The 19,686-nt window shown below is 36.0% G+C and overlaps 1 protein-coding gene across 2 annotated transcripts in view; it reads right to left on the bottom strand.

Moving 5' to 3' along the window:
* The window catches only part of MMP16 (matrix metallopeptidase 16), a 193,732-nt gene that overhangs the window by 12,329 nt on the left and 161,717 nt on the right, over positions 1-19,686 (bottom strand). For both annotated transcript variants that reach the window (XM_075494902.1, XM_075494901.1), the window contains 3 exons: positions 18,303-18,441; positions 8,316-8,466; positions 3,665-3,780 (listed from right to left, as the gene is read on the bottom strand). In XM_075494902.1, coding sequence (XP_075351017.1) covers positions 3,665-3,780; positions 8,316-8,466; positions 18,303-18,441 — 406 coding nt within the window. The remainder of the gene's footprint in view (positions 1-3,664; positions 3,781-8,315; positions 8,467-18,302; positions 18,442-19,686) is intronic.

A 19,686-nucleotide genomic window follows, 5' to 3' on the forward strand; every position in this document is an offset into this window, starting at 1 on the left:
ATTTTAACAATGCTTCCTGAAAAGATCAGTAACTGGCTATCTGGAGATAATATTAGTAATCCCCTATTCAAACAGCAGTTAGTTTCTTTCAATTAAAAAAAAAAAAAACTTGATAGTTTATTTTGCAGCTCAAACTGTAAACAAATCTTCATTATCTACTGCCACTTTTCAGAATATTTAGAACATTTGAACATTCTTCTACATTAGTTATTTCTGTAATTTTAATGCCCTTCCTAGCTACTGAAAAAGTACTATTTTTCTTCCTTAATCCCTTGCAGTTTTATTATCTTAGAATGTGTTAGTGTATCTATAGAAAGGTATAATATTGGTTAAAAAGTAAAAAGAAATGCACTGAGCTATATGAAAACAGTAGTTAGGAGGCTTGTTCACAAGATGCCTTCTATTCTGATTGGAACAAAACAAAAAAGAGGACTGTAATTCTTTAAATACAATGAAGTTTTAAAATATTAGCATATATAAAGTTCATTAAAGCAATCTGTAGTTTAAACCAAAAAAATTATCAAATTCAAAATGTCAGTATTTTGAGTCACAGGTTACCCTATCTTTGCATTTCATATAACAACGTGTATGTAAGAAAATACTGTACATACTGGCCCTGGATAAATATTTCAAGTGTGGAAATTTGATATATTATGTCTATCAATATTCTAATACATATATAGAGACCATATACAGATATGACATCTTTAAATCTATATTCTTACATATATACAGAACACAAATACGTATACACCAGGGGTACATATAAGTCAGAAAACTGACATTAGTTAGTATTAATTGTTATTATACCTTGAAATACCAAATTAAAACTGTTAATATCAAAGCAGCAAAGGAATCACCAGCCCCTACAGATCCAGTAAAAATTCTTCAATCAGGGCATATTTTCCACTGGAAAACTCTGAAGGTAGTTTAAAATTTTCTGTCATTTTGCTGAGGCGGGAACCAGGACAACAGTCAGTAACAGCCGAAGGATGGAAGTTACCAGCAGAGAAAGGTAGTTCTAAGAGACAATAGTTTTACTGCTTCTCATGGCAGAACACAACTGTTGAAAGTTATTATTTCATCTAATCTGCTTGACTTGTTGAGCCTGCTTTGGGAGCTGGTCATTACAATTGTCTAGGTGCTAGTCGCTGAGAGTAATGAGCGCAGTGCCTGACCCAAACAATGTGGAAGGGCTTAGCAGTCACTAACGTGTCAAATAGAAACTCAAATCAGGAGTAAGCACAAGGCAAAAAAAGCTCAATGGGCTAATAGACTACCTTTTCTCTTTCTTCTCTCTAAAAATTGCCCCACCATCCACTTTAGCAGAATTTCTTGTTGGGAGGTAAGACGCTCTCAAGGTAGAAAGAAAAGATTTCTCCAATCTGGAGAACTTTGTGTGATCTCAGATTCCATGAGAACAGAAAGGAAATTTCCTCTTCACCTCTTCCTAAGAGTTTCTACCACAGCGTTAGAAACCAAATCACAATATGGGAAGTAGCAGGGAGAGTTTCAGAGATGTTACCTGTACCTTACCAAGCTTCTAGGACACTGAGTCAGGATGCTGACTACAGTAAGAAATTGGTTTTTTTAATCTTTCCCAAGCCTCTTAGTACACGATTACCCAAAATTTTTTGTGGACAGTGAAGGAAACCTCTTTATGATCAGACTTATTGCAGGTGTTCATTTGCATGGTTTACACAACAGAAAGACAAGGGAGAGAAAAAAGTATTCTTTAAAACAAAATGGATTAACTGGAAGACATGCTTTCAGATGTTCCCATACAAAGCTATATAGCAAAACTTCCTTGTCAACTCTGTTTCTGCTGAAAGAAAGGAAAAGAGTTTCAGGCAAAATGTAATCAACTTCTTTCCAACTAAGCTGTGGTAATTCTTATTTGCATCTGCTTTTGTTTGTTTCTCTCCTCATACAACAGTGGAGTTGTGAACTGTTTCTTAAGATGTCTATTTTCTTGATTTCAGGGAAGATGTCTTAGTGGTCTTCTTGGGAACTTTATGGTGTCATTTTCAGTCCCTCTTTCTGCCTGGGGCCCTTTTAGGCTTTCTGAGAAGCCCAAGAACACCCTCTTTCCCTTCTCCTCCTCCATGATCTCATGTCATGTTTTACCACCCTCCTCATTCAAAGAGTCAGACAGACTATCAAAGCCACTGGGGCAAAAAAGAGAAGTGGCTTTGATGTAGCCAAGAGTCTTAGGAATGAGTGCTCTGCCTCTCCAGTATTTTCAAACCCACTGGTCTGAGTGTTACAGCAAGATAATTTTCATAGATAATGAGAGACACATGTACCTGAGCTCAGCACAGAAAACTTATTATGCAGAATACAATCAAGGTAAGAAAAAAATCCAAACCCATACATACATGCATACATACATGTATATGTTAAGTTCCTTTTGGATGTAAATCTTTAAAAATATGCTTGAAAAGTAATGAAGGGAAGAAAGCAGAGGTTATATCCATTATGTTTGTCTGTGCATACATAATGTTTGTGCCCATTTCCACATATATGTGTATTTACAGTTAGTTATTGAGTGGGATATATGCAGAATATCATCTTGACTGACCTACTTTCCAGTTAAAAACAGAACAAAACAAATAAAAACAACATGAAAAATCAAGTCTAGCCAAAAGGCCAGAATCCAGAGAGGGTTTCTGCTTCTGGATAAAACAGAGACAAAGCAAGGAAGCAATTAAACATATTTCTGAAAAAAACCCCAAACATTTCCATGGTAAATTACTTAATCAAGTTAGAGGTTGAAATAGGAGACTGAAATGGTTTATAAAGGGAAAGAAATCTTTTTATCTGCTTATTAAAAGGAAATTAAAATAATATGGCAATATATACATGTGCTGTCTGAGGCAAACAGAATAAACTCAGAACCTACTAATAAATAAATCATAAATGCCATACAACAATTCTCCAACAATGGTAAGTGACGACATATGCATATTTTTATCCCCGTCAAAGGGATCTAAACTCTGTGCAACTGAGGGTTCTGTTGGCAGCCTACCAGCAGCCCCTGGCTAGCACTGAATTCTCATAAGGTGGAGGAGATTTTGGCTGCTCTTACACATTTGGAGGTGTGGCCAGCTGAGATTCTAGGTTCCTGTATGTGATGATGCATCTTGATACGTAATAGCACTTCATACTAACATCCCTGTGATCTGCATTTCTGCATCATGGGCTTGTGACATCTTTGATTTACACAGATTCCTATGGATATTTCTGCTTAGGTAAAGATTTTGCTTCCCTTTTCTAGTCGTTCAGAATGAAAATAATACCTTCTAAGCTGTTTAAACAGCCAACACCTTCACAATTCAAATAGAGATATATTGTGTTTAGGAAGCTTGTTTTAAGAGGTACTATAATTCAGCAGAGAACAAAAATAATTAAGTAAATTAAGACACAAGAAGAAAAAGAATGGAAACTAAGGTTTATAATACTAAATTTGAAAGATTTTTCTCCATTGTGTTAAATGGTACATGCAAACAAACAGCTATTTTCAGCAAGTGCTATAGCAGGAAATATTCTGTTCATACATCAAAAATTCCTCTGCTACTTAACCTGAATAGTCAATCACCCTCTACTACTCTATCTTACATAAAGGTTGTTAGTAAATCATTAAAACAGGAATGTGTCTGCATACCATTTTCTTTGTGGACAAAGGCTCCCTGAGGAGATTCTGGGATACCTTTCCAAATTGTGATTGGTTTGGGATAACCAGGGTCCATGGATCTCATTTCTTCACTGTACCTCCAGTACCTGAAATTATTTTTAAAGGAAAAAAAAAAAAGAAAAAAAGAAAAAAAGAAAAAAGCATTTATAAGATACCAGATGAGTAACTACATATTTTTTTCCTTCTAACATTTACTACATTCATTAGTCACAAATGGGAATATTTGACTTCTTTTCTTGGAACATACTACCAGATTACAAAGAAATCTATTTGCTGACTGGACAACTGTTTCATGTAAGCAGAAAGAAGATAAAAGATTTTTGCACTTTGACAACTAAATCAGTATGCATCTCATAATCGTAGCAATTCTGATGCTTAGGACTTCTTCACAGTGACACAGAGAGATGCAACATATGCAAAAGAGGTACATTAATGCTTTAGATAACATTTTAATCATGAAGATGACAGTAGATTCAGATTAAAATACTCCCAGCAATCTTAATTTAACTCCTTATATGTATGCATTACAGGAGCTTTTCTTTTCATTATCATTAAATAGATACAGTGTAATACAAAATTCAACCTGCTTTTGTGCCTTTCTGCCAGCCAGCCCTTCTCCAATTTAAAAAGCTTCAGCATGCAAATTCTAGGCAACCTGAACATGTAAGAAGTATTTAGATTTTATTTACATTTACAGATAATGTTGGTAATTTCTTTGTCCTTATGCAGCTGGCTAAATTTTTATTCATATCTTATAAAAAGCTGGTTCTAAGAATTAACATATTGTATCTCTAGTATCTCTGTGTATACTGATATAATATTTGGGTGGGTCATTTCATATTTTGACTGGCTCCACTAATTTAGAGCATACCAATTTAGAGCACATTTTTCTTGGAGAATTTTTTTATTCAAAAACAGTTTTATTCATGTGAAAAATTACATAAAAAGGCAGCCACTCGCCATTTCAGGACATCAAGAGCCTGAGAATATGTCACTTTCATTGATAATCTGGTCACTGCTAAAAACTTGACCCTTTTTCTAATTTGAATTCATTTGACTTCAGCTTTTAGAAATCCTTGTTAAGATTGTTCCTGATATATTAAAGAGTCCTTAAGTGAATGATATTTTGTCCCTGCGAAGGTACTTAGACACTCTATTCAATTCATGTCTTAATCTTTTTTAAAAACAGAATGTTCTAAACTCCTCTGTATTTCTTCCTGTGCAGCATTTCTCTGGCTTTAAACTTTCAATAAAATTAAAAGGTGGCAGGTTTCAAGTGGGTTAAGAGTTGTCAAGTTACATTAAAAACCATTTGTATTTATTTTTTCTTTCTTATGCATAAATTATTTTTATAGCCTGATTTCTTAATCTAGTCACATATGCATCAGTAACCAGCCAACAAGGCAATGCTCTTTATTTTGAAATGTAATATCTTTCAGAGTTTATATGGAGAAAGAAACAACATATAGTAAACAAAGCTCTGACATCAATACTATTGCAACCAGTTCTTGCTCATCTTTTGACTCTGCGTTTCTTCATCCTTAGTTTGCATTTTCTCTTTTCACATTTGTCTGTTCTTTCTTTCTCTGTTTATTCTTACTCTTTGCTAATATTCTATTTTCTAATCTCCATTTTTATCTGCGTTTCTTCTTTATCAACTATCTTACCTTTTCCTCTATCCCTCTTTCCCATAAACCTATTTCCTTCCTGCATACTTCCACTCATTTTTCCTTTTTCTCTTCCAACGTTTTCACCTTTTTGAGCTCCTTCTTTTACTAACCTCTGTATTTTTCCATTAGGCTGCATGATGGAAATAGACCATCTTATAGGACTTTCAAAAATTTACATTGTCATTAAAAACAAGTCTATGAGGACATACCCAGTGCACACTCAAAAGTCCCCAAACTGTTGTTTTTTCAGCACTGAAGAGAAATCCTATGAGGGAAGGACTGATCATGATACTATCTCAGCAATCTGTGCTGGAATAATGATCGTGTCTACAGGGTAAGGAAAAGCCTAGTCCTGGTTCTCCTTGGCATGCCAAATGTTCACAAGCAGACTCCCCAGTGATGATTTGAGTGATCTGAGTTCTACAAACTATATAAATTGTGTTACTCTATCTCAAAGACTGATAAAGTAACAGAGGGAAAATAAATGAAAGTGCACTTTGTGGCTTTAGAAAAAGGGAATTTGGAAAATATTTGCTAAAACATGTTCTTTCCTGTGTCTAATCCTATTTACTTAATGATATTCTGAACTATTGGATGACTAAGCTTTATAAAGAAAAAAATATTCATTTAAACTCTAAAGTATAAAAACCAGTCACACCAGACAGAGGCATAAACAAGACCATGTGTCAAGAAGTGCAGCAAACCTGTTATCATCTTGTCCTACACTACACAATTCTGGTAGGAGAGGAATGAGAGAGGGCAAAATGTTTTCTGTAGTCATCTTTTGTCCCTTCTAGCTTTCATACAATTATTTGGAAGAATTATCTTTAGTGTTTAAATGGATCATTTTAAATATTAATAATAATGATCCATGCGTGAGCTGTTTTAGACATATGAGTATTACAATACATTTACTATTTGGAATTTTAAATCTTCTTACTGGTTTGGGGTTTTTTTGGTTTGTTTGGTTTTTTTTTTTCATCTTATAGCCAATATTTGATGCTTTGTATTGCTCTAATTTTTTTATGTATACCACTGTTCTGGGACATTTAACTCTGTCTAGATTCTGCCCTGGAGCCCTTAACTACAGATTACTGTCAAAACAAAATAAGTATACAGGTCCTTGAGTTACATAAGGAGGAACATACTTTGTTATTTTGACGCTGGCATAACTTTTTGGTTCCCTTTCATGCCTACCTCCTGCCACCGAGAAGCTACATTTATGCTATACCTTCTTCAGGAAAAGATCCACCCCTATAGTAGACTTATATGTACTACTAAAACCAACAGGAGAATTCAGCTCTAAATTTACATTAAGAAAAAGTTGTGATATAAACAATACACATTGAGAAGCTTAGTGGTGTATGGGTTTATTCCCACTGGTGGTCAATATCCTGTAATAGCTCAATTATCTCTGCAAGGCTCATGTTGTTCGATCTTCTTCTAACATACTGTATTCCATTTATATCCTGCTGAGTTTCATTGTGCTTGTTAGCTCTAAGTAGCAACTTCTCCATCAACAGATGTTTTCTCTGATAGTTCTTTTTGTCTTCTGTTATTACCACTAGTGTTTTAGGAAAGTCTTGACTATAAGTAACTGCCTGTGCATGGAAATATAAAAGGACACTGCTGAAAAAAGCCTAAAGGAAGTACAGGTCACATAAGATTCCTACTGTATGTACTTTCCCAGGAGTGTGCAGGTGGAAAATTATTACCTGAAAATGAACTTACATTTTTTTTAAAATGTACTCAACCATGGGAAGCAAATTATTTAGGTGGCTTTCTTGTTCACTGTGGAAATTGATTGCTTGAAATGATACCTAGTTTTCAAACACCACAAAAATTTTACTTAGTTATCTACTTTTCTCATCATGAGTGTTGGAGAATTTTTTTTTTAAAAAAAGCTTTAACAATAAAATTGGTTGTGGCAATCTGTAGTGCAATATTACAGTACTGCTAAAAAATGATCGACTGTAGTGTGCTAAACATATTCTATGATGTGCATTAAATTCATTTCTTAAGTGATCCATGAATATTATTAGTGTCTCAGAATCCTAAGTACTGCACAGTAACAAAAGCAGTCATCATATTTCTAATAATACTAATACAAACATTGCAATTATTAATAAAGAATAATTTGTCTCTGAGCACTCAGAATTTACACAGTGATACATCAATCAACAAACATTGTAACATCCTGAAAACCTGTAAAATCCATCATTCAGATAACTTGCAGGGTTTCAAAAATTATTAATGAGTTCTCTTGGCATTTCTATAAAGCAGACGAATATTCTTTCCCTTATTTTTACAGACAGGGAAATGAAGACACAGAGACACTGACTAGTGCAAGTCCCTTTTGGGACTGGAAAATAACTCAGATTTTACAATTTTTTACTGTTCTTTATTAATCATAAAAATAAGTGTGCCTTCTGAAGGGAACTGTAAGATTTATTTAAAAATAATTCCTAGGGAACTGCTCAAATTGTTCTCTAGCTTCCTGATTTAGCTGTCGTTTCCCTTTCTTACCTAATTTTTAAATAGTAGAAAAGAAGTCATTTTCACTGACCTTAAAAAGCTTTGGATCATGCCTTGCCTGTTTATCTGCTAGGGTTTAGAAATGTGGATAAAAAGGAGCAGGTAAGAGTGTACATAACTATTACTTTGAATATTTAAGTTTAAATTTGCCACAACCGTGACTTGCCTGTTGATTTCTAAAACATAACTTTTCCACTGGATATATATATACTTATTTCAGTATATTCACACAAATACAATTTAGGTTATAAGAAATGTGAAAACAGTATAGCCCCCTATGCAGGAGGGGTTAATTTCATCAACAGAAAATTAACTGTTTAAGTGGCTTGCCTTCTTCTTTTGAGAAATAGAGGAAAAGATTAACATGCTTAGCTGATATCCACCAAATTGCTTCCTTGAAGAATTCCTATACCAACCTATCTCCTTTGAAGAAGTAGGTTTTCCCAACATCTTCCCACCAAATTGCTGAATCAATGCCATGGGAAGGAATTCCGCTTCCAAGTGTTATCAAATCATGAGGATAACCTGGCTGGAGAGTAGTGTCCTTGAAAACCCAGAACTTGTTACCTGTACAAAAGCATATATATACACATACATATATGTATGTTAGTCTTAAGTACTCTCAGTATTAATATTAATACACTACTAAGAAATAAGAAAGACTCCCAAAGGGCTATAGTGGTTCTGCCAAACACAATGAAATGAAAAATGTTCTATCACTGCAGATAATGCAAAATTAAATATGCTTTACAGATACCTTGCATTTATAGAGCACCTTTCATTCATTAAGCCCACAAAATATATTGATACCAAGTATATAGGGATCAAACCCAGAATGAAAATGAAGTCATCTCAGGAGGCTCTGTGGTTGATAATGTAATACATTTACAGCAATACTACACAACAGATTTACATTTCATGAGGAAAGAATAGTGAATTTTAAGACAAAACGAGGTAAGAAAACATAAATAAATAAAAAATAGAAATTCCTATCCTCATAGAGACCATATGCTTTTATTACTCTCTACTCCTCCTCAAGAAGTTAAATTACTTATGAAGGGTGTACAAATTATTTCTGAAATGACCATAGAATTTATTTTGGTTTTAATCATATTTTCTTTAGTGTGGCCTAAAGACAGCAAACTGAGGTTCTGAAGTCCCACAGGTGAAACCCTTGTGTTTCTGAAATTAATGGGGGCTTGCCTTTAGTACCAGTGGCAGAAAGATTTAACCTTTCGTTGTGGGTGATGAACCATTCAAAACCACCCAATTGAGTTATTACATGCTGATAATACCAGGTAGATGTACAACTCTAGCTGGTGTTAGCACAGTGTCCACGAACCCTCAGGTTACCCAAGCTGTCTTAAATACGAATAATAGCATAGTGCATCCTGGACAGCGGTTGAACCCCTACTGTTGCAGTTACTAGCTAAATATATTGTCTATATAGGGGTATGCATATCTACAGAAGCAGCAGTTGCACTAGTGTTTTGTAGTATAGCCCCCCTGTACCTATTTTTGGAGAGGATGCTTACTGCACTCTCTTGTACCTGGATAGCTTGCCTCATGTATTGGGTTTGTATGGCCAGGTTTTGGTAGCAGGGGGACTACAGGGGTGGCTTCTGTTAGAACCCGCTAGAAGCTTCCCCTATGACTGATAGAGCCAATGCCAGTTGGCTCCAAGATGGACCCACTGCTGCCCAAGGCCGAGCCCATCAGCAACGGTGGTAGCACCTCTGTGATAACATATTTAAGAAGGGGGGAAAAAAAAACCTAGGCAATTGCAGCCAGAGAGAGGGAGGAGTGAGACCATGCGAGAGCAACAACTCTGCAGACACCAAGGTCATTGAAGAAGGAGAGGGACGAGGTGCTCCAGGCACCGAAGCAGAGATTCCCCTGCAGCCCGTGGTGAAGGCCATGGTGAAGACCATGGTGAGGCAGGCTGTCCCCCTGCAGCCCACGGAGGTTAATGGTGGAGCAGATGTCCACCTGCAGCCCATGAAGGACCCCATGCCAGAGCAGGTGGATGTGTCCCAAAGGAGGCTGTGACCCCATGGGAAGCCCATGCTGGAGCAGGCTCCTGGCAGGACCTGTGGACCCATGGAGTGAGAGGAACCCACACTGGAGCAGCTTTGCTGGCAGGACTTGTGACCCTGTGAGGGACCCACGCTGGAGCAGTCTATTCCTGAAGGACTGCACCCCGTGGGAGGGACCCACACTGGAGCAGTTCATGAAGAACTGCAGCCTGTGGGAAGGACTCACATTGGAGAACTTCGTGGAGGACTGCACCTCATGGGAGGGACCCACGCTGGAGCATGGGAAGAGTGTGAGGAGTCCTCCGCCTGCAGAGGAAGGAGCAGCAGAGACAACGTGTGATGAACTGACCGCAACCCCCATTCCCCATCCCCTGCACCACTAGGAGGGAGGAGATAGAGAAAATCAGGAGTAAAGTTGAGCCCAGGAAAAAGGGAGGGGTGGGGGGAAGGTGTTTTTAACATTTAGTTTTATTTCTCATTATCCTACTCTGATTTGATTGGTAATAAATTAAACTAATTTCCCTGATCTGAGCCTGTTTTTCCCATGACAATAATTGGTGAATGATCTCTCCCTGTCCTTATCTCGACCCACGAGCCTTTCATTATATTTTCTCTCCCCTGTCCAGTTGAGGAGGGGGGGTGATGGAGCAGCTTTAGTGGGCACCTGGCATCCAGCCAGGGTCAACCCACCACACCTCACCAGCCCACAATTCGTTTCACAGCTTCAGTTTGCTCTAGCTTCCTAGCCAAGCTCTTCTTCCTCACTGAACACTTCCACGATTACCTCACCTGGTTCATCATCTCGTATTAAGCCTTTAGTCTAACACTTTCCCCAATAATTGTGTTGTCCTCCAGACTCTTTACTAGGGTCTTCTCAACATACTGTGCCTCCTGTACTATTCTTGCAACTATCTTTCCTTTTTACATTTTTGCTTTCTTCTAATTCTTCAAAATACACTTCTCACCTGTGTCTTTTCAGTAGAGACTTCTCTTTCAAACACAGACAGCTTTGGCTGAAAAAAGAGAATAAAGATCCTCATATGCCCCCTAGAAATAGGGAAAAGGGAGCATAATTTGCATTTTAGTACTTATCTGAAGAGCTTGCTTTGAGGCCTGTTTTCTCTTTGCATTTTTTCATGTAGGCCGCAGGGACACTCTTTCTGAGCTAGAGTATAGGCTCCATTGTGTAGGAACCATGTGTTTATTTTCTCTTCAAAGCACTACCTTCATCTGTGTTTCCAAAAAGCATTGCTATTTTTAGTAATAATAACACTGAAGGAGAAGATACTCTTTGACATCATGTAGACCCTTCTGAGTTGCATCACAGAAAGATCTAGAGAAGATCCATGAACATATATATTGGATTGGCTTACTGGATACTTCACTTCAGTCTATCCATTGTCATTTATGATGAGAATATTGAAAATATAAGGAGAAAAGTTTGAAAACGTATTTTGCTCAAACACATTTGGAAAGAGATCCTAAGAGGTAAAATCATGGCTGTTCATATTAGCCATTGTACTTACCTGTAAGGCTAGGCAGGCTGTTACACAGACTGAGGAGGCTAAGGCACTGTGCTGTATAAATATATTATAAGGAAATGTAACATTACCCCAAAGATCTGGGATCAGTCGTATGCCAGAATCACCAAGATGGAAAATCCGGAGAGCTGTTTTTCAGTTGGTTTTATATTTTAGCTATCCCTCAGTATTATTAAATGTTTGTTTAAAGGGAGGAGTTTTTTAAAATCCCTGTTTGCATTACAGTGATTTAAAGCATGTTTTCATTTTATCACAGTTTTTATTAGGAAAGGGGATATAGTTTCAGTCCCTCCCATGCTGGGTTTCCAGAGTAAATTTTTTATCAGTTTCTTTACAGCTGCTTGTCACCCACTTCCAAGCATAGACACTACAGTTTGCCAGTTGAAGGAAGAAAGGGTTCAAAGAATGACTATGTACAGAGCCATTTGAAGTACTGAAAATAAGAGAGACACAGATCTATGAAGAACAGTCATGGAAATCTGAGGTCTGTGTTGACCTGGGATTAAGGTCTGTTCTAACCAGACATTTACCTTTACTGAGATTCCTTACAAAATTAACTCATAGACAGGGTCGTGACAGGGTTGAGCATCTTCAGTCATTCTCTGTCCCTCCTCCCATGTGGTTTATCCTTTTGCCAACTCATATGACTGTATACTGAAGGCTTCAGGTGGTAATGGCAGTTTCAAATGCAATGATAAGAGAAGTCATGCGTTTTGGACCTTAGTAGTTGGTACTTATGGTGTGAACAACAGATGGCATCCAGCGAACAATACTGAGCCAGCTCATTTCTGTTTCAGAAGATCATTCAAAATGACAGCTGTTGCACAGCATTGAGAGGCATATGCTGTGATGTATGTAATGCCATTACCTTTCTCTGTGCCTCACAAGGAATAAAAGTAACTGCAGTTGTTAGGAATAGATCATTATCAGCCATACCCAATGAGTCAAATTTAGCTATTAACAAGATCAGGTCATACCAAAATAAACAAGGGTTGAGCCCACACCATTATGAGTGACAGCACCACTGAGCCAGGTATTTGTTGCATATTCAGATATACTGAAGTAGAAGGAAAGCGTAGATGTGGGAACACAAGACTTAAGAAACTAAATTCTTCTTCTCAAATTTCTTACTAAGAAGCAAATTCTTTCTGGGTAAATAGAGAAAAGGTAAATTTAACTGTATTTTATGAAGACAGTAGGGCATTGAGAGCTCTAACATATGTGGGCAAGACTTCTATTGATTCTAACTAGAGGGAAATCTATTTAACATTTGCTTTGGAAGACATATTTAGTCTGCTACAACAGTGTTGATTGTTAATGGGAAGGACTGGTATATAAGAAATCCAAATGTTCCATCTGGCTGACAGTTTTCACTTCGGGTTTTTTCGTTTGTTTGTTTCAGGAGTTTTTAGGTAGTTTGTTGTTCATTTTGTTGTTTTGGGTTTTTTTTCTCTCTAGCTTCTGTCCCTCAGCTGGAGGAAAGTGGGTGGCTGTTGATCAGAGGATTTCCAAAAAGTCAGAAAAAAATGAGAAGCTTTCAAACTCTCCAAATATTAGAAGTTAAAGCTGAAAATCAGTGCAAAAGATGCCTGACTGTGATGAGAATTAGTTCCCTTTATTTCTAACTTATATTTATGTATCTTAAAACGTATTAAAAATGAATGCTTAAGTCAGTATGCCTTCATTTAGCTCATATTCCACTTCCACTAGTAAATAGTCAATACACTTAATTAATTGTGATTATAATGGAAATAAAGAATATATGACAAAACTAGAGTAATTATAGTTTGATCCTTCTTGTAGATAACTAATGCTTGTTCAGAGTCCTAACCTATGCCCTTGGCAGAAATCACCACTGTATTTATTTTACAAAGTTGTTTTTTAAGGTCTGGTTGGTGGGTTTGTTATTCTCACAGAGAATAAAGCACCACATGTTTCATGAAGCCTGGCCAACCTTCAGAATGTTTCATCTCTGCTTTTATTCCCTAATGTAAGATCTAATATAATAACAAGCAGAATGGTAAGGTCACAAGCTGAGAATGAAGCAAGTAATAAAAAAGCCAAAATGTCTTACTTTTTGCAATAATGCTTTGTTAAATATCATCACTGTAGGGAAACAATTGAGAAGGATGAACTGTGACTGCAATTATTTGAAGTCTCTCAACATCTATCTTTGACATTCTAAAAATATTACTAGAAATAAAGGTTATCTATATTGCTACGCTTCACTTAAAATATTGACTATTTAACTCAGATATTCTTCAGACTATTTAACTACCTACTGACTACTGCAAACAATTATACAGTTTTTAGCAACTGTAGTTCTTCCTTTGTAGAATCAGAATGGTGAATAGTTGTGCTCCTGGGTTGTCAGCAGCCAAGTTTTTTGTTCATGTTATATGCAATCATGATATGTGTGTAGTGGAAGACCTGTGTGGGATATAGTATATAATCACTGTAAGTTTTACAGTGATGAGACAAACTCTCAAAACTTTTAGGAATTATATTCAATAGAAACCAGTTAAAATTTTAATATCTAATTCTGAAGTTTATTTTTCTGCAGCCACCCTTGCTCTTAATTTTGGTCTTTCAAGCCAGGATCAAGTGTCTTCTCACTAGTATCCCCAAATTACTATTCATGCTTCCCTTTTCCTCATTCGCTATTTCCCACATTAAGTTTCTGTCATTTCTCTGCTCTATGATCTGACACTATAGTAAATCTATTTTTCAAAATAAAATTGTCAAGCTGTGGTATAAGTGCAGTTGAAAGTTATGATGGTGGCACTGGTAGTATGAGTTTTACAGCAGCCTTTCTATTCCTACATTTGGTTTTCCATAACATTCAATAGCACAGATGGCTTGACAGTTTCATTTTTAGCACCATATAAATTCCCACAGGTACACAGAATAAATTTTACTATTCACATTTCCTCATTAAAATAAAAAAGAAAAAAGTATCATTCTGGTGCCATCTTATTATCATTCAGCATGGACACCAGCAGTGAATAATAACAAGAATGTAAACATCTGCTTTTTATAAGCAGCCATCCACCAGATTGCTATGTACTTTATGAGCATTACAAGGCACAAGGAGGCAGGCCAAGTATCTTAAGCCACCTGAAATAAGCAAGCATCATTTTGCACTACAAGCACACTACTGAATTTTTACAATTGTTTTTTCTTGTGTAAATAAATATTACTGAAAAAAAACCCCAAAAACGGAAATAAAGGTTAAAATGGTAAAATTAAAACAAAAAAAGAAATTTCAAACCCAAAGAAGACACTTGATCCAATAGTCTTGAACTTGATTCAGCTTGATTTTCTATAGACATCTAACACATTATGCATAATCTCACAGTCTCTTCAAGTATTCTCAGGAGAGCAATGTCAAATAGGTATAAATATACTGATAGATTTTATTAGCACAAGTTAACTACATTTCTCATAGCAAAAACATAAGCTATAAAGACATTTCAAAGGTTCATAAATAAATGTTCCATCTTGAGCTGCCATCTTATATCATTTGCATATGGCTCATATTTTACAATACAGCTCCTATATAAAAAAAAAGTTAGTTTTTAAATAATTTTATACCTTTAATAATCTATATTTCTACTACTGTAAAGAAGTCTACTAATATCGTGAATTCAACTGTGTACACAAAGGGAGAAAAAATCTAATGCTAATAAAATAAAGTAATAAAGATCTAAACCAGTTTAATAATTTAAATCAACTGTTTCAAATTTGATGTTTGCCATCCTGAAAGACAAGGGTTGAAACAAATCAAATAGAGCATAGATTATTGAAAAGAAATGAGATTTGAGGATTTCTAAAGAGATAAACAGAATGTTTCAATCCCGGATGGTTCGCATGGTCTATCCTGAGTGTATCATCTTAAAAATGTCACTGGCCTAACAGAATATTGTTTATGCTGAACTTATGACAGTGTAGGCACGTAAGGAGAAGCAAGGTGGCAATTACTCACTAGCAATCACAGATGAGTAAATTGGCTTACTCTTTTCTTCACCTTCCTCAGAAAGTAGAGATAAGTATGAAAGCAGGAGTAAAAAAACAGTCAGTCAGAGAAGGCCTTGTTTCACACTAGTAAAAAAGCCTACCAAGTGAGTGAAAGAGAGCAATGGAGATGGAAGGTATGCCTGGAACCTTCCTTTGCGCATCTGCAGAAGAAGCAGTGGCTGTTCTGAAGGGAGGATATTTACACACTGACCTGTTTCTCCAGCACACACCAGAGATTCAAGATTCTATCTTACAGGACATTGGATGTTACTGACACCTTGAGAAGAAGCTTTGGAGACTTTATTTAAAAATCTGCAAGTAAATGCTGTCTTCATTCAAACACCACACTTTTCTGCTGTGAAGAACTGACCAGTCTTAAAATGAAGTGATCTGGAAAATGTTTTCTGAGAGGAGCGCATAGTGACATTTTTCCAGTCCAAGCTCTGTGATGGCACTCACTCCATCTTTTCTATTTTTTCTCTGAAAAACGGACATAAATGTTGGCTTACATACGTGCTTTGTGAACACATCTGTATGCCAGACTTGAGATTTAAAGCTCCTTCTAGAACTTACTTGGTTTTAGCAGTTTTAGATTGGTAAAATACTACCTGGATAACATGTTCTACTTGCTCATCGTCTTAGCAACAATCAACTTGTCTATTTCTAGCACCTTTGGGAGGAAGACGTATACTCTTTTCCCAGGAAAAAATTTTGTGAGGGAATGGAAGAAATGAGACAATGATTGTTACCTACAGTCTATTTACATAGACTTCTGCAATCATGTTCCACAAGGCAGCTGAGATCCTTGATTAACAGGAATTTTCAAGAACACACATACAAAAGACTCAGCTGAACCTATTGATTCTGTGGCAGTGGAAAAACATGAATTACACTGATAGACAAACACCATCAGGTAGATATTGGAAATCATGAAGAGGAAGTGGCAGAGAAGCAAAAATTCAGAAAAATTGCACAAGGAAATACAAGGACTTTTGACCTTGGCAAACAAAGGGACAATACAAATGTCACTGGAAAAATAATGGAAGGAAATCTGAAAAGAAAGCAGGTGGAAAAATACCTGCAAAAGAAAATCCAAGTATCATATGATATCAGTGAGAAAACACAAAACTAGCTGGTCTGAAAGCAGAAAGCATAAGCTGGGGATGAGGAGGAAGGAAAAGAAAACAATATTCTGACTTCTAAGAGCACAATCCTGCTGCTTCTGCTTGCTTTAATTAATCCTGATTATTTAATTTCCAAGGTAGAAAATAGGTAAGTTCCTCTCCTCCTTGTTTTTTGTTATCTATAACCTACAGAGTACTGAATCAACCCATTCCTCTAAGAACTAATAGGAGTCGGTCAACATTGGGTGAAGAGTTAAATAATGATAAAATATATTTTGAGGTCACCAGGAAGGAAAAGAAAGCAGGTATAAGACTAAGCTTGATCATTTCAGTCTGAAGCTCACGTAATGGATACCAGCATTATCAAGGTAGAGGTCTGGAATGCACAGGGTAGTTCCTTTCCTCTATGTAGCAGTAATGAGCAAAGGAATATCTACAGAATAATGTTTGTATCCTCCTATGTCCCATGGACCCAAAAATCAAGCAGAGGGATGAGATCTGGAGGTACCTTGATCATGTTTCCTAATCTTATCAACTTCCCAGAGTTTATGACATGAAGTTTATTTTATGGCCACAGAAGTAAAAGCATATGCTGTATTGAAGTCATGTAAATAGAAAAAGTACTATATGGAATGTAATTTTCCTTATGATTCACACAAAAAAATACAGTTTCCCTATTAGCAAAACATAAATTTTATCTTCATTGTACTGTTATGCAGTGTTTCTGCATGTTATTAAACATTTTCTATTGAGCATTCCCAAAATGATAATGTTTCCATAGTGAATGAAATATTATTTCTATCTCCCTGTTAATGATTCCACTTGTAAAAATGAATTTATTTTTGATATAACAACTTAAAAGAAATTTTTTCTACTTTTTTGTAGTGAGTTAACAAGTGAATCACTCACAACACTAAATAGCTGAATAATTTTTCACATACCTATTGTTTCTTTTCTTCTCCCAAATTATTATCTTATAAAATGTACTTTAGTTTTCACTCTTTTGTTGGTAAATGGGTTTTTATTTAACATATAGCATAATTTTCTCATTAAATCTAAATTAGATGCATGTTCAAGAACTTTAATTTTGAAGAACGGCTGATGCCTGGAGTGAAACTCTGAAAAGAATGATTAGCAACAATTCAATCCATACAACGTATTTTCTGGAGTTTATGCTTCTTTAAAAATACTAAATACACATCCATGAAAAAGATATTTATTTTTCCTACCTGAAACTCCTAACATCACAGTTCTCAGATGAAATAAGTACAGTGCAGTACAGTGACATCTATGTAGCACAGATGCCATTTAAATATATGCAGATTCCATTTATAAAAAGAAGAGCAAAGAGAACTACAAAAAAAATGAAACTGTGTTCATTCTTGCTTCCTAATCCACATTTTTCAAACAGGATTTCATAGCAGATCACTGCATTGCTATGTCTCTTATTTATACTTCCAGATTTTTACTGAATATGTAAGAGTAAATGATCTGATAGTCTGAAGGGTAATCATAAATTAAAGCTGTAGTTGCCAAAATGAGAAAACATAACTCATATACTCTTCATTTAGCTAACAATTTGCAACATGATTTACAAATCATTAGTAAAAATAAGCAAGATATATTCCAAGAAATCATCACAGCCAAAAGTATTGCACAAAATCTTACTTTTCTTCTTTTCTTACCTTTAAAGAAGACAAAATTCCCCTCACTGTTTTCATAAACGGCATCAATGCTGGGAGGCAGTCCCCTCCAGAAGTAGGTAATCTGCATGGGGTATCCATCCATCACCCTGTTGTTTCTGACTCGCCAAAACCACTGATCCTGGAAACCAAATATACGTCTCTTACTATGTTTTGAGGCATTTATATGTGTTCAGTTGCTGTCTTGAAAATACTGAACAGCCTATCCTAGCATTTTTAGAGCATGACCTTTTTCTGTTTGCATAACCATATTTGTGTTTGCATTCGTGTCACATCCACATATCACAAATGTGTCAGAACTAGTTTTTCCCTGAGGTGGGAATAAGCTACCCATGTGAACTGTGTGTTTGGTGCAGATAGTCTTCGGCAGAACATACAGCGTGCTGTATGAGATGATGTAACTTTCTTAACATAATTCCTATAAGGGGCCCAACTTAAAATTTGTGGACTGACTACAAATGCTTTTAGACTGAACAGTATGCATATGTGTAAGCCTAATATAATGGAACTACAGATATGCTTTGAAGATCAACTAATTCTGCAAGCCATTTTTTTGCAGTGGCTGCTAACAGTGAAAGGCTGATAGATATAGCTGTAACATTACTACATCAGTCCAATAAGAACTACTGCCGATGACAACTTTACTGTAGTGAAGATTTGCAGTCTTTCCATGTGATATTAAATAGAACAGTTAATATTACAGCCACTTAAAAGTGTTAAATCCAGTGTCCTGGTAAATCTCTCTTAGCTTGTTGCCATTTAAAGTGGCTTCTCCATGTGGGATATGCTATTGCTTTAAGTGAGAGTCATATGGAAGTTGCATTGTTGAGGAATGAGGAATGTTCAAGTTGAGAAATGAGTATGTGACACATTAGGTGGGTGTTGATGAGGATGTCGTTGTACCTCTTTAGCTCATATAACACCACTACTTCCAGTTCATCCAATACTTAGAGATGAAGGATGGGGTAAGCAAGTATTTAACTTTTTACACAGTTTTACACATTTTTACAGCATTGATATTATATTAAAAAAAAACCCTTAAATGATAAAGAAAGTGCTATTCTGTCAGGTATCTGTCCCAGTTTTACAGGGCAGTTCAACCTTCTTTCTGTATAGGTCAACTTGCCAAGCAAAAGAGATCTGTGCTCTTATGGGACCTCGCACAGCTTAGAGAGAAGATTAATACTTTGCAGGAGCAGTACTTATGAGGAACTGTATTCATCATCTTTCCAAACGTGAGATCACAGCTCTCTTTAATTGTTTATCCTTCCAATGACTCAACAATTTCTAAATCTCCACAAAAATTATTACCCATAAAAGTACAAAACAGCTCAATATATATACAAAAATACATCTTAATCTCATG

This window comes from Mycteria americana, chromosome 2 (assembly GCF_035582795.1).
Source record: "Mycteria americana isolate JAX WOST 10 ecotype Jacksonville Zoo and Gardens chromosome 2, USCA_MyAme_1.0, whole genome shotgun sequence".
NCBI classification, from domain to species: domain Eukaryota; kingdom Metazoa; phylum Chordata; class Aves; order Ciconiiformes; family Ciconiidae; genus Mycteria; species Mycteria americana.